At 48.4% G+C, this 10,338-nt stretch overlaps 1 protein-coding gene across 1 annotated transcript; it reads left to right on the top strand.

Moving 5' to 3' along the window:
• Window positions 1–635: 635 nt before the first annotated feature.
• LOC123753389 (uncharacterized) lies at window positions 636–1,544 on the top strand. The gene has a single exon (XM_045735384.2). It carries the CDS (start codon window positions 636–638, stop codon window positions 1,542–1,544), a length of 909 nt encoding a protein of 302 aa, XP_045591340.2.
• The last annotated feature ends 8,794 nt before the right edge of the window (window positions 1,545–10,338 follow it).

Below are 10,338 nucleotides of genomic sequence, written 5' to 3'. Positions count from 1 at the left end.
TATGGGTCCCTACACTTGCACCAGAGGTGGTACCCCTTCTAGGTGTTATATATATATATATATATATATATATATATATATATATATATATATATATATATAAGATCAAAGTCCTCCAGACTTCGATCTTATAAAACATTTCCGAATCTTCTGTCCTTCTCTTTGTCCAACCACTTGGGCTGGACGGTAGAGCGACGGTCTCGCTTCATGCAGGTCGGCGTTCAATCCCCGACCGTCCAAGTGGTTGGACACCATTCCGTCTCCCCCGTTCCATCCTTATTACCATGGTCTACCTAAGACACATACACCTGGTGTTCCTCTTCGTCCTATAATGTCTTCACGAGGCTCTGTCGGCTATCCTTTCTGTCGGCCATCCTCTTGAGCCAAAACTCTGACGCCTCACCTCGGCACTTTTTCTCCTGGCCAGCTGTTACGAGCCCTTCGTAGCCGGGTTCTCTCTAAACTCTATGATGCCACTCAAGTTCACACGACTCTGACCTTGGTGGTCACTGTACTGTAATACTGTAATGTTTAAGGTAAATAAAAATAATAGCACTTAAAATATCCCGTTATTTTTACTCTTCACCATTAATATGTACAAGTGTGTATGTGAGGTCGTCCAGAGCGGGGCCACTATGGCCCTCACACTAGCCAGGGTCACTATGGCCCTCACACTAGCCAGGGTCACTATGGCCCTCACACTAGCCAGGGTCACTATGGCCCTCACGCTAGCCAGGGTCACTATGGCCCTCACACTAGCCAGGGTCACTATGGCCCTCACACTAGCCAGGGTCACTATGGCCCTCACACTAGCCAGGGTCACTATGGCCCTCACACTAGCCAGGGTCACTATGGCCCTCACGCTAGCCAGGGTCATTATGGCCCTCACACTAGCCAGGGCCACTATGGCCCTCACACTAGCCAGGGTCACTATGGCCCTCACGCTAGCCAGGGTCATTATGGCCCTCACACTAGCCAGGGCCACTATGGCCCTCACACTAGCCAGGGTCACTATGGCCCTCACGCTAGCCAGGGTCACTATGGCCCTCACACTAGCCAGGGTCACTATGGCCCTCACGCTAGCCAGGGCCACTATGGCCCTCACACTAGCCAGGGTCACTATGGCCCTCACGCTAGCCAGGGTCACTATGGCCCTCACACTAGCCAGGGTCACTATGGCCCTCACACTAGCCAGGGCCACTATGGCCCTCACACTAGCCAGGGCCACTATGGCCCTCACACTAGCCAGGGTCACTATGGCCCTCACACTAGCCAGGGTCACTATGGCCCTCACACTAGCCAGGGTCACTATGGCCCTCACGCTAGCCAGGGTCACTATGGCCCTCACACTAGCCAGGGTCACTATGGCCCTCACACTAGCCAGGGCCACTATGGCCCTCACGCTAGCCAGGGTCACTATGGCCCTCACACTAGCCAGGGTCACTATGGCCCTCACGCTAGCCAGGGTCACTATGGCCCTCACACTAGCCAGGGTCACTATGGCCCTCACACTAGCCAGGGCCACTATGGCCCTCACGCTATAGCTGCAGTTATGGAGACGTCATCAAGCGCTCCCCCTCCTTAGCGCACTCTCTGGTACGCTCAACCAGTGAAGTCCACAGTGCTCAACTAGCCCCGCTGGCTAGTACCTTCAGGTCGACCCAAGGTCTCATCCACTGTCCCGGCTTCAGTGACCACCATGACCTGTCCCTGGTTGGTCGTCACCTTCCCGCCCAGCCGACTACAAGACGGGGAACTACGGGTAATGGGGAGGCTCAACTGCTCTAGTTCGGCACCTGGCTCGTAGATGGCGCCGAGGTCCGTCACACACACCTCCGTCACTCTCAGGACTTCAGAGAAAGACTGCGCCTGCAGCCCTCCTGTAAGATGCTTAGTCTTGATGTTGACTTTGTTCACTAATGTTCCCCTCGATGACGTTCTCTCTTTCCTTAGACTGTAGGCGACTGAGGGCCTTCTTCCTCTCCCGCTTCCCTCTGACGCTTTCCTCGAACTCATCAGACTGTGTTGACTCGAACTCTTTCTCTTTCAACGGTAAATACTTCTCTCAAACTCTCGGTGTGGCCATGGTCTTCCCTCTCTCCCCTGTTCTTGGTAATCTCTACATGAAATACTTGGAAACTGTTCTTCATCCTACCATTAATACTCGTCCCTCTCTCTCTGGCTTCGCTATGTTGATGACATTTTTGCTTTATGACCTCATGACCTGTGTCTTTTCCAGCCTTTCCTCTCTTAATCTGGCTCCTATCAATGTCAAAGTTGAATGGGAATCTAATTCCCTCCTTCCTTTTCTTGCCGTTCAGGTCCACAGCTGTGGTGGGGCCGGGTAGGAGGCTCACTCTGCCTTCTCCACCACATTCATAATGGTCAGTGGGAGAGAGCAGTTGACAAACAGGTAAATATATAGATGGGTAGCAAACGCTGAAGGAGGGTGGGAGAGGGGGGGGGGATTAGGGGAGGAAGGGAAGGATTGCGGAGTGAGAGATAGATGGAGGGATGAGGGTGTGGCAGAGGGGAGGGATGAGGGGAGGGAAGATGGGGAGGGAGATGGACAGAATGTCAGGGAGAGGCTGGTGATGTGTAAATCATAGTAACCTTTGTGGGAGCTGTGCCACGCCCAGGCACGCTGACACCGCTGTCACCCTCCCTCATGCCACGAGGGAGGAGGGAGGGAAGGAGGGAATTAAAGGGGGGGAGGTGAGAGAGGGTGGAACGGTTGCAGGTAGGGAGAGAGAGTGGGAGGGAAAGGTTTAGGAAGAGTGGGAGGGAAGGAGGGCATGTATATGGGAGGGAGGGAGGGAGGGAGGGAACAAGCGGGGTGCCTCAAGGATCGGTGCTGGGACCCATACTGCTCCTCAGTGGTGACACTTACCTCAGGACGTGGCTCTAAGTGTCGATGTTTGCGGCCCATAACAAGCTCACAAGAAGTAACGTGACAGCTGAGGACTGTACGATTCTCCAGGATGACTTAAACAACCTGCAGAGATGGTCCGAGAAATGGCTGCTAGAGTTCAACACTAACAAGTGCAAGGTGATAGAAATGGGGACAGGTGTCAGGAGACTGAAAGGACAATACACGATGAAGGGGAACGGCCTCCCTATAACGTCTAGAGAAAAGGACCTAAGAATGGACATATAACACCAAACCTAACTCCAGAGGCTCATATAAATAGAATAACGTCAGCCGCAAAGTCTGGCAAAAGTCAGAAAACTAGGTAAGTAGGCATTGAGATCGCTGTACACCACCTACGTGAGACCAGTCTTAGAGTGTGCTGCCCCATCATCGAGCCCCTATCTGAAAAAATACATAAGGAAACTTGAAAAGATTCAGAAGTTCGTCCCAGAAGTACGAGGGTTGGAGTATGAAAAAATCACTCGTAAACTCGATCTGACATCTAGTTCTTTCAAATGAGAGACATGATAAAGACGTATAAAATACTTAGCGGGAATGATACGTGGAGAAAGAGGAAATGTTCACACTGAACACCACCTGAACAAGAAGGCGCGGATGGAAGCTTCTAACTATAATGTTAAAAAGATTATGCTACTTTTTTATTTTTTTATTTTTTTGCGTAATAGTTGTGGGAAAATTAAATGCACTGAAGAAGCTGGTTGTGGACGCCAACTCCAGTCATAATGTTAAAAGTAGATACGATAGGGAAATATGATAGAAGTCACGGCATTAGGTAAATGTTGGGTAACACAGTCCAGGAGCTGATGCTCGATCCTGTAGGCACAAATAGGTGAGTACACACACACACACACACACACACACACACACACACACACACACACACACACACACACACACACACAGGTATCCCGACAATGGGAAGACCTAACCTTATGATATTAACATTTACAGACGGGGAGCTAGATGCGGTTCAGGGAGACTATTGTGCTCCTCCCCCTGCGAGTGTTGCGTGTATGCGTGCGCGTGCGTGTGTGGCTGGAGTGGTAGCTGGTGTGGTAAGCCAGTTACATCCTGGCTCTATGGGATGTGAGTGTGTGTGTGTGTGTGTGTGTGTGTGTGTGTGTGTGTGTGTGTGTGTGTGTGTGCGTGTGTGTGTGTGCGTGTGTGTGTGTGTGCGTGTGTGTGTGTGTGTGTGTGTGTGTGTGTGTGTGTGTGTGTGTGTGTGTGTGTGTGTGTACTCACCTAGTTGTACTTACCTAGTTGTGCTTGCGGGGATAAAGCTCTGGCTCTTTGGTCCCACCTCTCAACTGTCAATCAACTGGTGTACAGGTTCCTGAGCCTACTGGGCTCTATCATATCAACATTTGAAACTGTGTATGGAGTCAGCCTCCACCACATCACTGCCTAATGCATTCCACCTGTTAACTACTCTGACACTGAAAAAGTTCTTTCTAACGTCTCTGTGGTTCATTTGGGCACTCAGTTTCCACCCGTGTCCCCTTATTCGTGTTAAACTGTGTATATATATATATATATATATATATATATATATATATATATATATATATATATATATATATATATATATATATATATATATATATATATATAACTACCCAATAAATTCCTCTGAGAATTTTATACACAGTGATCACGTCTCCCCTAACTCTTCTGTCTTCCAGTGTCGTGAGGTTCAGTTCCGGTAATCTTTTCTCATAGCTAATTCCTCTTAGCTCGGGGACCAGCCTTGTGGCATACCTCTGAACCTTTCCTACCTTCGTTGTGTGTTTGACTAGATGTGGACTCCATGCTGGAGCTGCATACTCCAGTATTGGTCTGACATATGTGGTATACAAGGTTCTGAATGATTCCTTACACAAGTTCCTGAAGGCTGTTCTTATGTTCTCCAGCCTGGCAGGATCCGGCTAAGGTATAACAAGCAGATATTTAATTCACCATGTCGGGGACTGGAAGCCTGTTAGGCTTAATACGGTCCCACCTAGGCCTACTGACCCTCCTCCAGGATGCAGCCCTCAACAGTTGCCTAATACAATATACAGTTGCCTAATACAATATACACTTAATACAATAAACACCATACAGTAAGTCGATGTTCGCGGATGATGCAAAGTTGATGAGAAGAGTTGTGACAGATGAGGATTGCAGGATCCTCCAAGAGGACCTGAACAGGTTGCAGAGATGGTCAGAGAAATGGCTACTGGAGTTCAACACGAACAAATGTAAAGTTATGGAAATGGGACTAGGAGATAGGAGACCAAAGGGACAGTACACAATGAAGGGGAACAGCCTACCTGTGACGACGCGCGAAAGAGACCTGGGCGTGGACGTAACACCTAATCTAACTCCTGAGGCACATATAAATAGGATAACGACAGCAGCGTACTCTACACTGGCAAAAGTTAGAACATTATTCAGAAACCTAAGTAAGGAGGCATTTAGGGAGCTTTACACTGCCTACGTGAGGCCAGTCTTAGAGTATGCAGCCCCCATCATGGAGTCCCCACCTGAAGAAACACATAAGGAAACTGGAAAAGGTTCAGAAGTTTGCGACAAGGCTCGTCCAAGGGCTACGAGGGATGGGGTATGAGGAGCGCCTGAAGGAAATGTGCATTACAACACTAGAAAAAAGAAGGGAGAGGAGCCATGATAGGAACGTATAAAATACTCAAGGGGATTGACAGAGTGGACATAGACGAAATGTTCACGCGGAATAGTAACAGAACGAGGGGACATGGGTGGAAGCTGGAAACTCAGATGAGTCACAGAGATGTTAGGAAGTTTTCTTTTAGCGTGAGAGTAGTGGGAAATGGAATGCACTTCAGGAACAGGTTGTGGAAGCAAATACTATTCATAATTTTAACACTAGATATGATAGGGAAATGGACAGGAGTCATTGCTGTAAACAACCGATGGCTAGAAAGGCGGGATCCAAGAGTCAATGCTCGATCCTGCAAACACAACTAGGTGAGTACTACTAGGTGAGTACACACACACACACACACACACACACACACACACACACACACACACACACACACACACACACACACACACACACACACAGGAGACGAAAATATTTGTCATATCAGGTAGTGGATGGTGGGGAGAAGACCTGTATGAAGCCAGCAGCACTGACCATAGACCTCAGGTAGACACAAGCCGGACACACAGCTGTGAACATGGACACCAAGGAAGGGTACAAGGTAATTACCTTCACACACAACTCTGAAATTGATGGAATATGATCCAAACAGTTGAGAGCTCACAGGCCACAACGAGAAGATGCACGAGGCTCAGGAACCGAACACGAACACGGAGAACAGAGAGAACACCAACATGTGTTCATATGATTCAATAACAACAATGAGATCAGTTCCTCTGAGGGAAAAATGTCAAATTGTATCCAAAATATAAGACAGGAAAAGGCCGGGGCACCGCAGCACACAGTTGTTAAAGATTCGCTACCTGGAAAAACAGTTCCAAGTAGCACGGGCTATGGTGAGCCCGTATTGCAGCACACAGCTGGACTTACCAGAGCCAGCCGCCAGGCCGCGAAATGAGGCGTTGTCAATAGAGACTTTATACAAAATTTGACAATACCCTGATTAACTTTACAATTTATTTAAATATTTTAGTTTTGTTTAATTATTTTTATAAAACTGTAATATCAATATAGGTATAGGTTCAGTACTAATTGTAATATCTTAACATACTAAGAAGGTTAGGTTAGGTTGTGGTTGTCTATTCAGCATTTCAAGGTAAACTCAAATATTCACAATAAATTAGTATGTCACATATGCACTTATTCATAAGTAAGATATTGACTATAAGCAAGTGCGAGAACTGGTTGGGCGCGGAGAGACGCCGTGATGGGACAATGTTGTTACTTTAAGACTTAGAGACAAGACTGTCTGCCCGTCTTGGGCGGGCAACTGTCAGCTGACAGCTTCACCCAGCCATCTTGACGGCGTCCCGGGCTGCAAACCAACCCATTGCTTCCTGTCAAGTGTATATCAACTTTGAACTGTCAAAAGTTCTTGTTTATATCATTTTTAATGCAAACATTTGACGACTTGTAGATTTAAAAACATTAATGTCTGTCAGTCATCATTTATACAGTGCTGACTGGTAACACACGATAGCCACTTGTTATCATGTTGTCAGCCCTTATAACTGTAGTTCTGAGGTGTTGACGCGGGGCCAAGGACACAGGTACACACAACACTAGGGGACCCAGGAACACACACAACACTAGGGGACCCTGGAACACACACAACACTAGGGGACCCTGGTACACACACAACACTAGGGGACCCTGGTACACACACAACACTAGGGGACCCAGGTACACACACAACACTAGGGGACCCTGGTACACACAACACTAGGGGACCCTGGTACACACAGAATACTCAATCAACACATGAGTTTAACACTCACCTTTTCACCTCAAAACTAATGATTTTCCCGCCGCCCCTTGGATATGACGAGGCGTCCCTGTCACTCGATGAATGTGTTATTCGTGCTTGTTTGTGGTGATAATCTTCTAAAGCGACATTGACCGAGAATATTCACAATGGCGACGCAAACACAGGTATGTCTAGTATGGCGACATAAACACGGGCTTGGTGCGTCCAGTATGGCGACACTAACACGGGCTTGGTACGTCCACAATGGCGACATTAACACGGGCTTGGTACGTCCACAATGGCGACATTAACACGGGCTTGGTACGTCCACAATGGCGACATTAACACGGGCTTGGTACGTCCACAATGGAGACATTAACACGAGCTTGGTACGTCCACAATGGAGACATTAACACGAGCTTGGTACGTCCACAATGGCGACATTAACACGGGCTTGGTACGTCCACAATGGCGACATTAACACGGGCTTGGTACGTCCACAATGGCGACATTAACACGGGCTTGGTACGTCCACAATGGCGACATTAACACGGGCTTGGTACGTCCACAATGGAGACATTAACACGAGCTTGGTACGTCCACAATATCGACATAAACACGGGCTTGGTACGTCCACAAGGGCGACATTAACACGGTCTTGGTACGTCCACAATGACGCCACAGACACGAGCCGAGTACAGCCACAATGGCGATGTAAACAATGCTGGGGGTCGCTTAAGGCCCGCCGAGCCTCCTCTTCCTCGTCGCTAAGAACTCGAACAAAAAATTATTATTGATTACAAATTTCGCCCATTTACATTAAAAATAAGTTTGTAAGTAAACAAAATTGCAGTAAAACTTCACAGAAATAAAAATTGCAAGAGCATGAATCGAAAAGCCATAAAATCTCAGCTTTAGGAAGGGAGTCGCGCGCCGCCCCCCCCCCCCCCCCGCGATTTAATAACACAGCCGGCAACTCTTCCCGTAGCCTCATCTCTCAAACCAATCACGTGCATCGTACCATAGATCAATACCTCCCCCTCCCCCCCTCTAAACGTGAGCTCAACGAATCAAATCATTTCTTTCTTTTCCATCCTGGCCAATCATGCTGGGATCACCTTTCCCGCGTTATTGCTCTGGTTTTCTCTACTACTTGAGCCGGAATTATTGAAAGCAGGAGCGACTTTAATTGTAGGTCACGTATGAATTTTGGTTCGGCTTATAATAAGGTTGAATAATGGATTTTGTGATGGCGTGACGCTATAAATAAAGAATTGTTTGGGTTAAATGGAAAGCGTTATTATTTTACTTAATAATTAAATGCAAAATACCACTCAGTGGGTGAACACAACCACCCACTTCACACAGTGGGTGAACACAGCCACCCACTTCACTCAGTGGGTGAACACAGCCACCCACTTCACTCAGTGGGTGAACACAACCACCCACTTCACACAGTGGGTGAACACAACCACCCACTTCACTCAGTGGGTGAACACAACCACCCACTTCACTCAGTGGGTGAACACAGCCACCCACTTCACACAGTGGATGAACACAGCCACCCACTTCACTCAGTGGGTGAACACAACCACCCACTTCACTCAGTGGGTGAACACAACCACCCACTTCACACAGTGGGTGAACACAGCCACCCACTTCACACAGTGAGTGAACACAGCCACCCACTTCACACAGTGGGTGAACACAGCCACCCACTTCACACAGTGGATGAACACAGCCACCCACTTCACTCAGTGGGTGAACACAGCCACCCACTTCACTCAGTGGGTGAACACAGCCACCCACTTCACTCAGTGGGTGAACACAGCCACCCACTTCACACAGTGGGTGAACACAACCACCCACTTCACTCAGTGGGTGAACACAGCCACCCACTTCACTCAGTGTGTGAACACAGCCACCCACTTCACACAGTGGGTGAACACAACCACCCACTTCACACAGTGGGTGAACACAGCCACCCACTTCACTCAGTGGGTGAACACAGCCACCCACTTCACTCAGTGTGTGAACACAGCCACCCACTTCACACAGTGGGTGAACACAGCCACCCACTTCACTCAGTGGGTGAGCACAGCCACCCACTTCACTCAGTGTGTGAACACAGCCACCCACTTCACACAGTGGGTGAACACAACCACCCACTTCACTCAGTGGGTGAACACAGCCACCCACTTCACACAGTGGGTGAACACAACCACCCACTTCACTCAGTGGGTGAACACAGCCACCCACTTCACTCAGTGAATGAACACAGCCACCCACTTCACTCAGTGAATGAACACAGCCACCCACTTCACTCAGTGGGTGAACACAGCCACCCACTTCACACAGTGGGTGAACACAGCCACCCACTTCACACAGTGGGTGAACACAAGCACCGAAGACACTCCCTATGGGGTCTGACTCTTCCAATGGCTATTATTCAAAGTCTCGTGTATAGCAAGGGGAATACAAAGAGACAGGCAGACAGACAGACAGACAGACAGACAGACAGACAGACAGACAGACAGACAGACAGACAGACAGACAGACAGACAGACAGAGACAGCAGACTCCACGGGCCACTCCTTCATTCAAGCTTCATGCATTCTTCAGTAAGATGTGATTACCTTTTTGTGTATTTGAGAGAGTAGGGGAAGAGAGAGAGAGAGAGAGAGAGAGAGAGAGAGAGAGAGAGAGAGAGAGAGAGAGAGAGAGAGAGAGAGAGAGAGAGAGAGAGAGAGAGAGAGGGAGAGAGAGAGAGAGAGAGAGAGAGAGAGAGAGAGAGAGAGAGAGAGAGAGAGAGAGAGAGAGAGAGAGAGAGAGAGAGAGAGAGAGAGAGAGAGAGAGAGAGAGAGAGAGATAAGAACAGCAGCTGTAGCTACTGAACAAATGGGGATGAAGCAACATTTGAGAACATTGAGGTTCACTCAAGTACATAAACGAACACAGAGAACATCGTTGTGTATG

The sequence above is a fragment of the Procambarus clarkii genome, chromosome 37 (genome assembly GCF_040958095.1).
Source record: "Procambarus clarkii isolate CNS0578487 chromosome 37, FALCON_Pclarkii_2.0, whole genome shotgun sequence".
NCBI lineage: Eukaryota > Metazoa > Arthropoda > Malacostraca > Decapoda > Cambaridae > Procambarus > Procambarus clarkii.
Note: the sequence above shows the minus strand (reverse complement) of the source record. Positions and strands in the feature narration are given on the sequence as shown.